Below are 16,998 nucleotides of genomic sequence, written 5' to 3'. Positions count from 1 at the left end.
AAAAAAAAAAAAAAAAAAAAAAGATTCCTGTCAATAGAATTCCTGACATTTTCTTTATATGGCTGATTTAAAAGCACAAAATATTATGAACAAATGTATTGATGTTTGATTAACTTTGCAGCACTTACTGTCGACGCCGTGACGGGGGTTTAGTTCGGAACCATTTGTGGCTAGTTGTTTCTAGTCGTCCTCATAAACGGAACACATTACACCGAGTTGATCGGCACAGTGTTGTATCACTTACCAACATGCTCAATATAATTTCCTAAAGCTCTGGTAAGCTCGAGTTATATTTTGTTACACGTATAGGTGAGTGAGTTGGAAGCAAAATTATACTAATTACGGCAAAGTTAAGGGCAGTACGCAGCAAATAGCATCACAGTTTTGGTTAATCAGCAAGTGCTAGTTGTATTAGCATCTGTTGCTAACGGTGAAGCCTTTTTAATTTTTGCAGGGTCAGGGTTTGTAGCATTTCGTACTGTTATCCATTGCTGCTGTATTGTTAAGTTTGATTTAATGTGGATTATAACATTTGATAACTTGCTTGTCATATAATAACATTGTTTCTTTCGTAGCTTTAGCAACATTAGGCTTCAATTGTTAGTTTTATACCAAATCATTTGGGTCTAGAAAAAGTGACAGTGGTATTGAGACTCTTGTCTTATTTTCGTCTAGAAATAACTATTCCATGCTCATATCAATGTTTTAAATTTTGGTTTTGTAATTTAGTGTTTTGCACTAGACTGAATCAGCTCTTCATAAACGCAGCGGGAGATCACTCACCATGACGTCACTGGTAAGTAGTGACTTTTCTCAGAAAACGCAAATTTACATTTCTGTTTCTTTCTAGCCACTTTGACATATGCAGTCCAATCTAAGAACATCTCACAACTCTTTAAGTCTAAATGAAAAACACCTTCAGCTTGTACAGTGACATGGTTTTAGACACATCCCTCTGTTTATTTTACAGGGTGGAAGCAGTTCCTCAACCACAGAGTACACTGTGAGAGTCCCCAAGTAAGTAACAAACAAATGTAGTGAAAGCGTGTATCTAGATGCTAAGCAACATACGATTTACCTTCTTCTAATAATGATTTTATCTGACCCGGAGAAAAATGGAACTGAATATTGTTTTGTTTTCATCTCTGTTTTTCCTATAGAAATACGACCAAAAAGTACAATATAATGGCTTTTAACGCAGGGGATAGAGTCAACTGTTCAAGCTGGACACAGGTGAGCTTTCATATCTCCGTATGAGAATTGAGTCATTTAAAAAAAAAAAAAAATCAAGAAACCAAAATATTAGAATGATGGGGAATTACAATGTTCCTCCAATGTGAGTTTGTAATGTTATGTTTCCCATTCTCTTCCTTCCCAGGCACGTATGGAAAGAGACATGAGTGCTCGGCGAATATACGGGGAGGAGGAGACACCGGAGAGTGGCGCAGGTAGCGAGTTTGGCAAAAAACAGCGGGAGGAAGCTCGGCGAAAGAAGTTTGGAATTGTTACCCGAGAGTTCAAAGTGGAGGATCAGCCATGGATCCTGAAAGTCAATGGCAAAGCTGGCAAGAGGTTAGAAAACAGGTTACTCTTGTTTAAGATGTAAGAAGTTAAAATGCTGAGCAATTTTTCAAAGTGTCTTTTTTTTTCCTCTTAATCTTGTCACAATGTATTTTTTCTAAAACACGTGAGATGCATTTCTGCACCTATTATGCATCCCTATAGGAGTTTTTCTAACGTTTTATGGTTTTCTACCTGTTTTATTGTTTTACTCTTTTTTTCTTGTTTTTTTTTTTTTCAGGTTTAAGGGTATAAAGAAAGGTGGAGTTACAGAAAATGCATCCTACTACATTTTTACCCAGTGTCCAGATGGAGCTTTTGAAGCCTTTCCAGTTCATGGGTGGTATAACTTTACACAGCAGGCAAAGCATCGAACGCTAACCGCTGAAGAAGCCGAAGAAGAGTGGGGCAGGTACGTGAGGGAATGAATTGAAATGGAAAGTTGAAAGCATTTTTTTTAAAGTACATAAATAAATGTATACTTGCATGAAAAACCACATTTCTCTCCTTTTACAGACGGAACAAGGTCGTAAACCACTTCAGCATTATGCTTCAGAGACGGCTCCGGGAGCAGGAGCGTGGTGACGACGACGAAGACGAGACAGAAAAGGGTGGGAAGAAGAAAAAGAAGGGGGGCAGTAAGGGTGGCGACCTTCTCATTCACGACCTAGATGATGACCTTGAGATGAGCAGTGATGACAGTGACAGCAGCATGGGAGAAGGTAAGGAACAGTGGGATTCCCTCAACTGAACACATTGCAAACCTTCATATTTATCAATATTCTGTCTGTTTTAATCCAAATTGTTGAGCATGTCTTCTGTTTTTCGGGCCCTCTCATGTAACAGATGGAGAAAGCAAGGCAAAGACAAAAAAAGCCACAGGAAAAGGGAAATCAAAGAAGAAGAAGCAAAAGAGCAATGATAAGGAAGCCCTTGAAGACAGCGATGATGGAGATTATGAGGGTCTGGAAGTGGATTATATGTCAGAGGAAAGCAGGTCAGATCACTGAGATTCCCTTTATTTACCATCCCAGCATCACAAACAAGACTCTCATGTCAGATGACACATTTCTGAGATCGCCTCCTGGTGGCAGAAAAAAGCACCACGCCACTTTTAAACATTTATTTGGGAAGATGACACAAATGCAGATCAGACCAGAAACCACCATTCTAGACATCATGATATAAAATCTAAATAAAAGTAGAAAATGTATGCACAATACATCACTGATCTATCCTTATCACAGCATCGCAGCGAAATACAATATGCATATCACAAAACACTGCCTAAACTCCAATTAATGTTAGTTATTGAATGAAGTGCCATGCATTTAGACTATTTACATCTCTAATATATTTGGTGATAATGTAACAGAAAAATATAGAAGGTAAGGGAAGTTATTCAGATACTAATTTGAACAGCAGATGCTGAAAAGCATCTTTGTCAATATATTGTTGATGAGTTTGACGTTCCCGGTAGCAGGATGGACTAATTATTATCTGTGGTATCTTTGCTTTAAATCCAAAGCAAAAAGAAGTGAATGCTTTTTATTTATTTATTTATTGCTAATCAGATATGCAATAGAAAGAAACATAACTTCAATAAATCAGTCTTAAAATAAAAATTGCTCCTTAATATTTTTATTTAAAACACAGGTTGGTCACTTATTTTTATTTATTTTTTATTCTATTAGGTTTTTCTTTAATGTCCAAAAATAATCAGTTGTTGATTCCATACCTAAATGAACAGAAATCTGTTTAGAGGTTAAGAGTAATATGTGACTTGGGGTAACACTTTCCCATGCCATAAATGGCTCTCAGTTTATTTACGTTGCCATCTCTAACTTTACATCAGCATATTAATACTGATTTGAGCCGTTTCCTCATTCTGAAGCACCACCGTCACAACAGTCATCGGTTGTAGGGATGAAGTATTTTGAGTTTATATTTTATTAATTGTGTTAATATGTTCTTTTCTTTCTTTGCCCCTATCAGCTCAGACAAAGAGCCAACAAATGAAAAGCCATCCAAAGCAGAAGAGCACCCCAAAGGTAACGACTAATGACGGCGACAAAGTCACAAAAAGCCTCAGATGATGGATTCAATTAATGCATTTGTTAATTAAAACTGTGAATGGGAATTACAATTTTTTTATTTTTTTTTACTAAAATAATTAAACGTATAGGAATCGATGAGGCGTCCGAGAGTGAGGAAGATAGTGAAGAGGAGAAACAAAATGAAGAAGAAGCTAAAGAGGAGGAGGAGGAAGAGGAAGGGAAGAAAACCCCGGTCCAGATGGAAAAGAAGAAGAAAAAAGGTGAAACCCTGCAAGGGTTTTTCTTCAAGGTTTTTGTAAAAGACATAAATATTGACAAATGTTGAGTGACATTGTATTGTTTGTGTCGTAGACAGCAGTGGCGAATCAGACAGCTCTGACGACAGCGACATCGAAGGAGAGACTGCTTCTGCTTTGTTCATGGTAGCTAAAGTGTGTGTGGCAGAAAAACTGGTTATGAGTTTCCAAATCAATTATCTACTTTTTGACTCGTACACTTATATTGAATATTGACAGTAATCCATTGACAGTGCGCAAGTGTTGCTGGAAGTATTTGGAGCTATTCTAAGTTTGCAGATGTGAATGTGTGAATTATTTTATGTTTACACTATTGTTACATGTTTACTTTTATTCTTACGAAACGTCTCTTTAACGTTTCTCCTCGCAGAAGAAGCGCACCCCTCCCAAGCGGCCTGGTGGACGCGGCTCTGCAGGCAGCTCCAGGACGGGCAGTCGTCCTGGGACGCCATCCATAGACTCCGCCTCCACCTCCAGCACGCTGCGTGCTGCTGCCAGCAAACTGGAGCAAGGTGTGCGCTTGTGAATCAGCAAAAATGTCCCAACCAACACAAATTGAAATGAGACACACGACAGAGATTTGGATGTCTGTGTTAGTTTGCCTATGATGAAGACTGATCCATTTGTCATCAGGGAAGAGACAAATCCAGACTGCAGGTACTGACTCTCCAGCAGCCAAAAGGCTCAAGATGGAGCCCAGCAGTCAGAGCCCTGTCCCCTCTGGGAAGAGCACACCTCAACCCCCATCTGGCAAATCCACTCCAAGCTCAAGGTATGACCTACTTTTAACGCAAAAAAATAGATTTTTGGGCCTGAAACGAAGCATAAGAATCACTGACCTAATGCTAAATATTAGGTGCTAATGAATGAACTACTAATATGTAATCTTGGATACAACAACTTGCAAAAAAATTCTCCCCACAGTGACGTGCAGCTGACGGAGGAAGCTGTGCGCCGCTACCTGATCCGTAAGCCGATGACCACCAAAGACTTGCTGAAAAAGTTCCAGACCAAGCGCACAGGTCTGAGCAGCGAGCAGACGGTCAACGTGCTCGCTCAGATCCTGAAGCGTCTCAATCCAGAGCGCAAGATGGTCAATGACAAAATGCACTTCTACCTCACAGAGTAAGCAGCCAGACAGCGGTAGGAATGATAACAAAACCATAGTAAAGAAGTGTTTTTCCTGATCCCCGGACAGAAAGTGTAACAAATCTTGTGCTCGCTTACACATGCTGCACCAGCTGTCATCAGCTGTGTGAGGAGTAGATTTACTAAAATATTTTTGTTGAACTTTGTTAATGTAGATGAGCCTGAATTCACGGTAATGTGTTAGTAAACACAATGTTTTCAACTGCAAGTAGAAAATTAGTCAATCTTTTTTTTTTTCTAAGTCAAGACTTTATAATAAAATGTAAACTTAACTGGTTTGTCACTGTGATTTGTCGATATACATTTTCATTTGATTGTGTTGCATAATGTCGAATATTTCTACAAATCTATATACAAGAATTAAATGGAAAGGAATATATAAAATCAACAGTGATAAAAGTCTACATCTAGCATTTAAGCATATCAGATGAATGTGGTGTTTTTACAGCTGCAAAATATCAGGGATGTTTGTAATTAAATTAGTATTTCTGGAAATTGTGATATTAAATTTTATACAACTATGCTACAATAAAGATGGTAAGATGTACATAACTGAGTCTAAGACTTGCCACGTAAATTCCTGAAGATGGTCACACCAGCCCTGCATGTTTTAGTTCACTTTTAAAACAGTCCAGATATTGCAGGACAATAAAAACATAATTTGGATTAAATATACAAAATAAGGAAATTATGAGTAGCAACATCATGCTTTAATATTGTTCCTACTTGTAGAGGTCAAGTGTCTCTGCTCTGTGGTTGTTTTAACTTTAAATATTAAATTACAGTTGACAATTAGATGTTAAAGTAATTTTATTTTTGAAATATTGCTGAGCACTTGTAGCACTGTCAGCTTATAGTCCATATATATATATATAAACTACTTTATCCACCAGTCAACCAAGTTATTTAAAAAAAATAATACAGCTGGATGGAGGTCTGTCAACATTTATTGTTTTAAAATAATTACATATTGAAAAATTTTTTCAAACATTACTTTTGGATGAAAAGTTGTTTCAATACTTCCAAAAGAGTGTCTGTATTATACAGAAAGAGAAAAACACATCAGAATGATGGTATTATATAAATATAATTTCATTCCAACTCAGTCAAAGCAGGTTGTTTTGGTTTTGATATCCCAATATAACCTGGTTAAGAGATTTTCTTTAACCTGTCTACATTATGCTCTTATTCTAACGGAGAGCATGAACTCGTTAGCCTGGAAGGTTACGACAGATAACGGAGATCCGGCGCTGCCGCGGCACCCTGTGTCCGTTGAACACCGACTCTTCATCCTTAAGGACCTCATGAGTAAAGTCATATCTGGCCTGGTCCCTGTGCAAGCAAGACGAAAATAAATGACAAACTGTCCTTTAAACTTGGTATGTTGATAATCAGGCAATTTCTAATACAAAATCCCATTGGACCTCAGTATGTAGAGGGAACGGCGAGTCAGCAGCAGATCCAGCCATTCACTTGGCTCATTCTCCTTTACTAAACGCATGATGCTGTCAGATAAAAGACTCAAACCAGCAATGGTGCTGCCACAAAACTGAAAACAAGAAGAGAGAAATAACTATTAAGAGACCAGCTCGTAACAAAACATCACAGCGATGCGATAAGAGGGGTACCTTGACACTGTCGACGTGGGGCTTGATGTAGCCAGCTTTGTCCAAATCCAGAACGTGTACGGGCCCCAGAAGAGGAGACCCCCGAGGAAACGCCACAGACCGGACACGGTTCAGGATCTCCTCACACGGCGGAGCCCACCTCAGACGCTCCGTCTCTCTGTAGCCATGAATTGCCTGAACGTGTACAAGGTAGCACAGCGCAAATGAATATACAGTACGTTTCAAATAAATACATACTCTTAAGTCGTTTTAATACTTGGTGCAAGCCATCTGTATGTTTATATAGTTCACTAACAAATGAACAGCAACAATAACAGCTGAGTAAAAAGTGATGGAGAATACATGCATGATTTTGCATAATATATTTAGAAAAAGCATTGGAAAGTTTGCTGATTCAGAACTGTATAAGTTTCTTGGGTTGATGACATTACAAGAGGCACTTGTTTAGCCAATCAATTTTGACACACCAAAGACTTGTCTGCTTGCCACTTGGTTTTTGAGAGAATCAAATTCAGTTAATTTGAATAAATAACTAAAAACATTTGATCAGCAGCTTTAGAAAGCTGTAACGGCTGTATGAAGTTTTAAATTACAGGGTAATCCAACACAACCTCTGTATAAACTAAATGCAAACTAATTTATTTACATCCTATACTATCAAAGACTAGTCTAAAAGGTTTTGTAAGGACTCACTCGGTGGCACGCTAAAATCCTGCATTAAAAAAATGCGTGTGACTTGGTAATGAGGTGCCACTGATGGGGCTACCAAATGTGGCGGCCATAGGTTTTGCTTCAGAATCCCTGCAAAGCTGTCCTACTATATCATCTGTGTTACTTGTGCAACACTTTTTTCCTTCCACTCAATCTTTCAATAATGCTGTCACTATGAACATTCAGCTTCTCTGACGATGAGCTTCTATGACTAACCCTCTGGTGGAGGGTGCCAACGACTGTCTGCTGGACAACTGTACAATCAGAAACTCTGTGTTTGATAAATCCATATAAGTTTTATTGTTCATGGTATGTGGTAAATTACTGACATGTCCCTGAAATAGCTGCAAGCACGTCTTACATCGTCCCAGTGGTCGAACTCGTAGCGTTTCTTCCTCAGATCTGGCTCCAGCTCTTGCAGCAGGACAGCCTCCTCCTCCTCTGTGATGAAGCCCGGCCTCACCTCCACCTGAGAGCCCACAGTCTGCACCAGCTCCGGGCTTGACCCCACCACCATCACATCATCTTGGAGAGATGGCAATCCACCGCTGCTTCTGGGGCTCGAACAGCGCCGTCGGCAGAGGTAAACAGCTGGGTTTCGTGTGTGTTTCAGGGTCGTCAGCAACAATTTCATTCTCCCGCACTTGCTAAGTTAGCTAGTTAACCGCGAAGAACAGAACTGTTTACCTTCAGCAGCGCTTAGTTTCGCTTGTCAGGCGTTCGTGTGGGGCGCCATGATGGAATCGCAATGCATTGTGGGGCGTGTGGTCTTGCAGTAGAAAACCTACAATAACTGAAGGACTCAGATTTTGCCAAATAGAGGAAGCTACTTCGAGGTTTTCAACGTGGATTTTATGTTCAAAATAAAAAGAGGGGACGTGTAGTCAGCGCTGTTTTTTAGCAGACAAATAGCTCTGCTCTGCAATTCTACGAGTTTGTACTTTATCGCCATCGCCTTTTTTAAAATTATTATTATTTTAGGTGAGTATGCTCTGCTTAACCACACAAAACTTTTGAGTATACGCCTCTCTTGTTTTGAGGCGTTCAAGAAATTGTACCAAATATGACAAGTTAACGGCATTATAAAAACATTACGTCTTCTCCCACTTATGCTGTAGTTCTTCACTATGAACACTGGAGGGAGATGAATACCTTTTACTGTAACTCATTTGGTTCTGTTTAAAAACATGATTAGCTTCTTCAATAGAACTAAAAAAACCAGCAAGTCTACTTTGGAGGAAAATGTAAACTGACTACGAAAAAAAGCCTTACTAATATGGTTATGTAAATGTGCTCATATTTTAATGTGGTTTCAAGATTCAGTCTTCAAGAGTTCACTTTTGTCTTTAAATTGACTGACCCAATTCAACAGAGGTCCAGCAAATTGGTGCTAGCAATCTGAGAATCAGTTAAATGGTGACCACCTGAGTGGAGTGACTTTGTCTGAAGTGATTGTAGCATAAAGGCACCTGTGCCTGGAAGGTTTTTCTCCAGGTAGTTAGTATTCTTGGCTACCATTACAGCATGAAGGAAAAAGAACACTCCAAGCGAATCAGAGAAAACATTATTGAAGAGTATAAGTCAGGGGATGGATATAAAAAAAATCTCCAAAGCACTGAAAATCCATCACCAAGACATAGAAGTAATGGCTCATGTGTGAATCTGCTTCGATCAGGCCATCTTCACAAACTGAGTAACTGTGGAAGAAGAACTCTAATAAGAGAGGTCACCAGGTCAGGCTGACTACGCTGAAGGAGTTACAAGCTTCAGCAGCTGAGATGGGAGAGACTCTGCATGCAACTGTGTTTTTCATCAGACAACAATTGAAGAAAACTGATATCAAGGCATGTGGGAGACTCCAAACTCCGGTGAAGAAAAAGTTATCTGTTCTGACAAGACTAAAATTAATTGTTGGTCATGACTGATTGGAATAGCAATAAAAGGTTAAAATCTCCAAGAGGTTAAATACTTTTTATACTGTATTTCATATGAGTGGAACAAGAAGACGGGCATTGAAAAAAGAGACTGTTTTGATGAGACATATTAACATACTAAACACAAATGACAGAATACTACACTATCCCTAATCTTCAGCTTTTGGTTTGAAGACAGTGAGCCATAAATCTATTCAGCTATAAAATATATATATATATATTTTTTTTAAAGGCAGCATGGAAGATGGTAATGAAAACAGATAAACAGGTAAATATTTTCTTTATGGAGATCCAGTTGCCTTACTTACTCAAAATGATAAAATACAATAACATATTTAGAATATATATTTTGCTCTTTGATGATTGAACGAGATCTTGAAATATCCAAACGCTCCACAGTTTATGAGGATCATTGGTTACATTGGATTTACATTTCCACCAGTTGACAAACCCTTCTCTTCCAACACAAACAGCCCCTTCTCAGTATTACTTTTATTGTTCAGTGACGAGTAATTTGCGTTCATGTGCCCAGTCTGTATTTAGAGCTGCTGTCCTACAACTTCTCAATCAAATGACTGTCTCATCACCTGAATGTCTTGTTGTTGAAAGAATTCAGTCATTTGGTTCAGGTGTGTTGGAGCGATGTCTAGAAAAGCACTTTTGACCCGCGCTGCAGCCACGGCGTGAATTTGCCCGTCCGTCTGTTGTTCGTGCGGTGTGGACCCAGCTTGCAGAGGTTTGCCTGGAGATGTGCCACTGGGTTGTGGAAGAGCGGGTTCAGCAGGGGCGGAGTGCTCTACATGCATACAGCCATTGAATTATTCAGCTTTATAAATCATTGAGTCATGCCACTCCTTTCTAGGCCCTCGCCTCAGAGTTGCAGCCTCTCAGCCTCAGATTAGGTGAACATCTGACAGGTAAAAAGAAAAAAAAAAACAACAACAGAAAATTATGCAGATTTGTTTTACTTCCAGACTCAATGAATGGGTTGAAGCCATCATTTTTCAGTGACATGACATTTTATGTTCTCAAATAAAGCCGTTGAAAGTTGGTGCTCCTTTTTTTTTTTTTTTTTTTTTAAGAAAGTTATTAAAGGTTAATTACGTTTCACATGAGACCGAGCAGAAATGGCCCATTACTTTTTAACATTTGAATGCAGGCTGCTTTCTTCTCGGTTTCAAGATTTCAAAGAGAAGTTAAAACATTACCTGCAGTTATCCCTACGTCATTTTGGAAATATGCCATCAGTAGATACATTGTATTACTGAAAGGACTGGGTGCAGTAATAAAGTAATTTACAATGCCATTATATAAGGATGAGGGCACTACCAGGAAAAGTGGAGTGAAGTGCAGTGTAGAGAAATGAAACCCATTTATTCCAGAGCCATAAAGAGGTATGGATACTGAGACAATAAACATCTCATCCACCCTACGTTTTTTTCTGCGTTCCAGTACGCACTGTCCAGGTATTAGCAAAACGCTCATCTTTTTTTCTAAACAGCAAGAGGGATTTTGGTGACAGTCTGCATTCGTTTTACACTGCAGTTATAACCCTTCATGTCACATTTGTTTATCTCATCTACCTTAAATGAAACACACCCAGTTTACTATCAGCTATATTTTATTCCCTGTAACCTCAAATGCTACTGTTCATCTAAGGTTCTCGCCTTACAGTGAAAAAAACACATCAGCACTGTGGCTGTCCGGCAAAATCTCATATCTCCATTTTTTGGTTTAATTTATGTGAACATCATTACTGTTGATCGCCCGTCACATGTTTTGGGATTTTTTTTGCTAACACATTTCTACTGGAAAGTAACAAAAAAGGACATGTTAAATTGTCCAAACAGTAAGAATTTACATTCAGGAGCAATTTGTTGGTACGCAGAGATATGCAGTTTCTGTGTTAACAGTTGTGATTTCTATCTATATAGAGGTATAAAATCACATTTAAAAAGTTAAAATAAATTAAAAAAATAGATTTTGGACCTCTTTAAAGGATACATAAAGAATGCAGTACTTCTCTGTTAAACTTGCTTCTTTTATTTTTGTATTTTATTTGTGTTTTGTTCAAGGTAGACGGATAGAGTTCCACTTATACTGACACTCAAAGTGCTTCACAAACATGCTCACATTTATACACCACACAGATCAGCGTGAACTTAAGGCAAAATCCCTTGCCGCGGGGAAAAATCGACGATTTTGCATCGACTGTTAAAATTTGATTTCGTTTGTGTGTTTTATACGGAGCCAATCTGTGAAGAAAGAAGAAACTTGTGGCCATGAATTGTTATAATTAAGTCATTCCAGTGAAATAAATAAATTGTCCCCATAAGATATTAAGTCGTGCCCACGAATTGAACAAGTCGTTCCCACAAGTTCTTAAGTCAGTGGCCGTGATTTTTGTCTCCCAAATCACCAGGCAGGCTCCGTAGTTTTAAGGTCTTATTTGTAAAGACGTCCCAAACTATGTGGGGACTTATAATGGGGACTTAAATAAACAAATAACCAAATAGACGTGTGACAAGAAGAAGCTGGAATTGAACCTACAACCTGAAAAACAACTACCACTGAGCGACTGTGAATTTATAGATGTTGATACTTTTTTCATAATGTCACAATTTGTTTCTTTTTTTTTTTTTTTACAGAACTGTCCTTGGTTCATTACAACTTTTTGCCTTTGACTTCAGTCAACAGGATCCATTCATCCATTATCTATACCCTCTTATCCTTGCAGGGTCACTTGGGGGCTAGTGCCTGTCTCATTGGGTAACAGGCAATGTACATCCTGGACAAGTCCCCAATCCATCGTAGGTTAGTTTCTGGTTATCCCTTTCACCCATTTCAGTATCCTCTGCATTGGTCATTTGTCATTTTAACCATTTTTGGAGGTTGAAAACATAAACAATTATGCTCTGGTCAAACTCAAAGCCCAAAATTGATATTCTAAATCGTCACAGAGCTGGATCAGTCTATTTAATTGGGTTGGCAAAGTAACCCAAATCTATAGTTATTTTGTTTGTTGGTTATGATGTTGCGGGGCCCAGACACTTAACTCCAACATGCCCACTAATCTGTGTCTGCATTTATATTCCATATTGCTGGATTCATATGTGACAGCAGTTGGATGAAGGATTGTGGGTTAAATTGGTTTGAGTGGTTGGCTTTGACTAGAGCACATTTCATTTGTCATCCAGAGAGGACAAAACACCAGAGGATAACAGAGGATGGAGGACAACAAGAACATACCAGGAGGAACTGACAACTAAGTGGAAGAGCTGGTAGAGGTATCAGCAGAGGAGAGTAATTACTGGTTTGGAAAACGGGTGATTCTAATTAACAAACAGGTTGCTGCTGTGGGAGAACTAAAGAGGATGACACCAGAGGAGGGAGACAGAGAAAATGGCAGAATAATCAAAAAAGGAAAACAAAGGGATTTGAGAAAGTAAAGTAATCGAAATGAAGCTAGTAAATAGAAAGCTCAAAACCAAAGACTCAAATCACAAGAGAAATGTTGGATTAAGATTAAAGGACTGAACTGAATTTAGCAAAAGAAAACAAAAGCATCTACAAGAATACAAAACAAATCCAAAATCACATGGAACTCAAGCCTTTCTTATTGTGACAAATATTGAATGTTTTGTACCCAGAGGTTTTAAGAGGGTAGAGTGGTTTTGTAGTGATCCATGTCTGAAATGGAGGTTTTTGCAAATCCTGCATGGACATCATGTGCTTTATGGTAGGACTGGTTTTGAAACCATATAAAATAAACCAGTAGTCTAGTTAATATTGACTTTTTGCTGCTGTCCGTGGTGCTGAAATATCTTGATTGGGTCTGAGTTGTCTGTTGTGCTGAGACTATCTATCTATCTATCTATCTATCATGTTTTTTTCTGTCCTTGCGGTGGGGTCAGCCTCCCCTCACAATCAAAAGCCTCTCTAACTGGACACGAGGCAAAACGATCCTCTTCCTGACATATCGAATGGCCGTTTAAGGTCGTGCTATTACCGATTGGCTCTCGCGCTTGCAAGCTATTCCCTCCCCCAGGTTCGTCTGTCCAATAGGTGAGAAGAGCTGACTCTTCGGGTCACCCTTAAATCTGGATATGCAACATCACTGCCCATTCACACAGGCGCGCACGCGAGCAAACACGGACACACACGCGGCTATTTGTGGAGTCAAATCAATTAGGTCTCGTAATACATTTTTGTCCTGTAATGAAGAAGAAGGAGAAAAAGAAGGATTATGATGATGATAATGATGATGATGATGATGATGATGTGAGGTCCAGCCTTTCTCTCCGCTGACGCTTCACGTAACGTGGCAACAGCCCTTTAAAGAAGGTGTATGAGACAAGTGACATCTCGCTTTATATCCAGAAGATTGATGCCAAAAAAAATGTCAGTTTTAACAAAAAATTTTGATTATTTATTTACTTATTTATTTATTTATTTTTTCAAAATGTTAGTGTTATTATCCAGTTCATGCTCCCCTGAGTTGCATCTGAAAACATTTGCAGAGTACTGCGGCTTTAGCGCAGAGCATGTGCTTGCTGGTCACACCTTGGAACGAGCACCAATGTTTTGGTGGTGGGATGAAAAAAAAAAAGTAGCCTCGAGCAGAGGAGAGAGTGAGGGAAGAAGATCCTCGACTCACTTTCAGGGAGGGAGGGGAGAGAAGTGAGTTCTCTTCGTCCATTAATTTCCAAACGTCTGTTGCTAAGAATAGCCTCTCCCCTCCACCTTCCCTAACAAACACATGCAGACTTGCGCGCTCGCACTGTGACGCGCAGCTTCCCCCCCTTCTTCTTCGTCGTCGTCTTCTTCTTTCTGTTACACGCTCCCGTGTGCGCGCAGTCATTGTCAGCTCGGGTTGCAGCTGTGTCTTTTGCAGGAACTGCATGATGCCAACGTCAGTCACACACACACACACACATACACGCGCATCTGGCTTATAATAACGCTTACCCTAATATGGACATTATAAAATGTATAACACCTCATTCCCCCCTTCAAATCAATTGAATATTTTACGCATAACTGGGGTGGCTCAAGTGGAATGGGCGCGTCTATACTGCAGCCAGAAACACCTGGGGAGAAACAGGCTATGAACGAAGAACGAAGCGTCCACCCGTGGCATACGTGTGCAAGTTGCGTGCGTCATGCGCCGTACCCACAGAACACAGTTTAGACAAACTGGTTTTGCTGGCGGCTTAATTTAATCGGCTTGATATTTAGAGGAAAAAAAAAAAAAAAAAAAAAAACACGATCCCCTCCCCTTTCTGTTTCCTTTCTGTCCATACACCGATCGATCTGTCTCAATATCCATCCATACGTTCGTTCGTCCGTTTGTCCATCTCCCTCTCCCCTTGAGGGCTGCTGGATAAGGAGGCCCTCTCCAGTGAAAGAGAGAGAGAGAGAGAGAGCGAAAGAGAGAGCGAAAGAGAGAGAGAGAGAGAGAGCTCTTCCAGGACATTTGGGCTCATCGGTGCGGATCCAAGACTGTTCGGGGTGGAGATGGTGAGGGATATTTTTCTCGGCACCTCCTCGATCGGCCGAACCTAGATCATGAGAGGGTGTGAGGCGGCGAAGAACAGCCTTGTCTTTGACGACGCCGTCCCTTTCCTTCCGCTTCTGGATGGATGCTCGCTGCAGGTGAGGGATTGAAGAAGAGGACAGTGTGGTTGCAACGAAGAGGACAGGAGAGGATGCTTCTGAATTCGTTTGATGAAGAAGAAAAGACTTTTATGTACATCAATGACAGCGAGGCTCCAAAGGAAAACGGTATTTTTTTCCCCCCAACATCTTATCTCTGAATGGGATTATGGGATCAGATCTGAGATTGACAAATGTCACATTTTTTCCGGGTGTCAAGGCTAGTCAGAGCGCACTTGTAAAGCAGCTGTAGGGCGACGGGAGCCACATTATTGCCACACGCTGTATCAAACATTGCGGATGTTCCAAAAATAAATAAATAAATAATCCTGGCTCTCCCTCCTTTTTTTTTTTTTTTTTTTTTTTCTTTTTTTTTTTGCCAATTCCTTTTTATTATTATTTGGAACACATTGAGAGAACGTCCGTAAATCTATTTTAAAAATCTCTTTATTTATTGGGACCTGAGTTTTTATCACAAATTCTAATATGAAGAGTGAAGAAATGAAGCGTCCAGGAAGGTGCGGGAACATCTGGTGCGCTCTGATCCAAGCATGAACCATACAGAAGAACATGAAACATTCATGTTTAACTCGATAGTCTCCTCATGAGCCCATGTTTGGAGGCAAATCCTACTTTTTATGGACATAAAATCGGACTAAGACTGAGACGCCCAACAGCACTACCCTACAGTGCAACCAGTCAGCCAACCGACCACACATTTAATTTCCTCACACCCACAGTTGGCCGTTGGAAGAGGCACACAGAGGAAGGAGACGCCGTAGGCTTACATGGGCGTCCTCGTCTGCTGAAGCCGGGAGGTGCAGGTGTTGATCGGCAAGCTCGCAAGGCAACCCCCGTTGTGCATATGAGACGTTCGGATCCAGATGAGATGTAATGTGGTGTGGCCACACAGCTGTGCATTGGTCTCCTTTTCCGCTGTTTCGTGAAGATTGGCATCCAAGATCGGTGTCCGCTGAATGGCGCGGTTCGGAGACGAGATGCCGTTCAGGTACGGCGGGGGGCCCGGTGGTGGAGGGGGCCCCGGGGGCCGCGGCGGCAGCAGGCAAGGCGGGCCACACGGACATGGCCACGGCCATGGGCACGGCCACGGACCACCAGGAGGACCCGGGGCCCAGAGAATGTATAAGCAGTCTATGGCGCAGAGAGCCCGCACAATGGCCCTCTATAACCCCATCCCGGTACGCCAGAACTGCTTCACTGTCAATCGCTCGCTGTTCATTTTCAGCGAGGATAACTTCGTGAGAAAATACGCCAAAAAGATCACCGAATGGCCATATCCTTTTTCAGGCGTTGTGCAGTGAGTAAACATTCATGATACAGGTCTTTCCAGTAGGTAAGTTTTCAAATATAGTAAGCTAGTAAGTAAGCTATATATATATATATATATATATATATATATATATATATATAAGTGTAACAAGCCGGACTATCTATGTGAGGTGGCCGAAGAAATGCTGACTATGCAATTTTCAGGTAATTAAGTGGAGGGCGGGAGGCTGTTGATCCCCATCAATCACTTATTCCTTTTAATTTCATGTCAAAGTATCGCAGGATTTGCTTGATATACCTGTCTGTGAGAGGTGTATGTAGTGTGAGCGTGTGATAAGGGTGGGAGGTTTGGGGGGGTGTCTAGGGGGCGCCGCTGGTTGCTGATGTCAGCATGTGCAGCAGGCCCGATGCCTAGTACAGAGAAAGTGGCGAGAGGAAGTGGAGTTGGAGGGGAGGTGAGGGGGAGGCCAAAAAAAAGCACAATATTGGTGTGAACGTGTGTTTGGGTGAGTGTGTCCTTGCTGTACACACACTCCTATCAGCGTGATGCAGGTGTCTTTATAGATAGGATGTGCAGGAGACATAGCAGGTAGCAGTCTGTATGGTGTATTAACCCCAGCATTAAATCGTGACTGGAGTTTTTATTCCCCCCCCCCCCCCCCAACCACCCCCCAACAATTTTTCGCTTTTTTTCTTTTTTTAAACACAAAACGGGGAC

The 16,998-nt window shown here is 40.5% G+C and overlaps 3 protein-coding genes across 29 annotated transcripts in view; 2 read left to right on the top strand and 1 right to left on the bottom strand.

Moving 5' to 3' along the window:
* Nucleotides 1–170: 170 nt before the first annotated feature.
* Nucleotides 171–5,614, top strand: gtf2f1 (general transcription factor IIF, polypeptide 1). 2 transcript variants are annotated; one of them, XM_015037791.1, is made up of 14 exons: nt 171–276; nt 730–796; nt 971–1,017; nt 1,161–1,233; nt 1,379–1,572; nt 1,802–1,972; nt 2,077–2,282; nt 2,407–2,557; nt 3,556–3,611; nt 3,746–3,877; nt 3,969–4,039; nt 4,284–4,425; nt 4,547–4,685; nt 4,838–5,614. In XM_015037791.1, the coding sequence occupies exons 2-14, from the start codon at nt 785–787 to the stop codon at nt 5,040–5,042; spliced, it is 1,599 nt and encodes a 532-aa protein (XP_014893277.1). In that variant the 5' UTR covers nt 171–276; nt 730–784; the 3' UTR covers nt 5,043–5,614. The 2 variants fall into 2 exon arrangements, with proteins under 2 accessions (XP_014893277.1, XP_014893276.1); XM_015037790.1 differs by having other exon boundaries at nt 174–309.
* Nucleotides 5,615–5,991: 377 nt separating this feature from the next.
* On the bottom strand, nt 5,992–8,170 carry alkbh7 (alkB homolog 7). Its single transcript, XM_015037792.1, has 4 exons — nt 7,763–8,170; nt 6,691–6,864; nt 6,487–6,611; nt 5,992–6,394 (listed from the first exon to the last, which is right to left on the bottom strand). The coding sequence occupies exons 1-4, from the start codon at nt 8,033–8,035 to the stop codon at nt 6,274–6,276; spliced, it is 693 nt and encodes a 230-aa protein (XP_014893278.1). The 5' UTR covers nt 8,036–8,170; the 3' UTR covers nt 5,992–6,273.
* Nucleotides 8,171–13,795: 5,625 nt separating this feature from the next.
* cacna1aa (calcium channel, voltage-dependent, P/Q type, alpha 1A subunit, a) overlaps nt 13,796–16,998 on the top strand; it is a 90,272-nt gene continuing 87,069 nt past the window's right edge. For 23 of the 26 annotated variants that reach the window (XM_015037787.1, XM_015037788.1, XM_015037789.1 and 20 more), the window contains exon 1: nt 13,803–16,284. In XM_015037787.1, the coding sequence (XP_014893273.1) occupies nt 15,968–16,284 (317 nt within the window). In that variant the 5' untranslated portion in view covers nt 13,803–15,967. Of the gene's footprint in view, nt 16,285–16,998 lie in introns of all 26 variants that reach the window. The other 3 variants (XM_015037763.1, XM_015037775.1, XM_015037784.1) reach the window with 2 other exon arrangements.

The sequence above is a fragment of the Poecilia latipinna genome, unplaced genomic scaffold (genome assembly GCF_001443285.1).
Source record: "Poecilia latipinna isolate Pla-1442-1.1 unplaced genomic scaffold, P_latipinna-1.0 Scaffold419, whole genome shotgun sequence".
NCBI lineage: Eukaryota > Metazoa > Chordata > Actinopteri > Cyprinodontiformes > Poeciliidae > Poecilia > Poecilia latipinna.
This window is presented reverse-complemented; position numbering and strand designations above follow the sequence as displayed.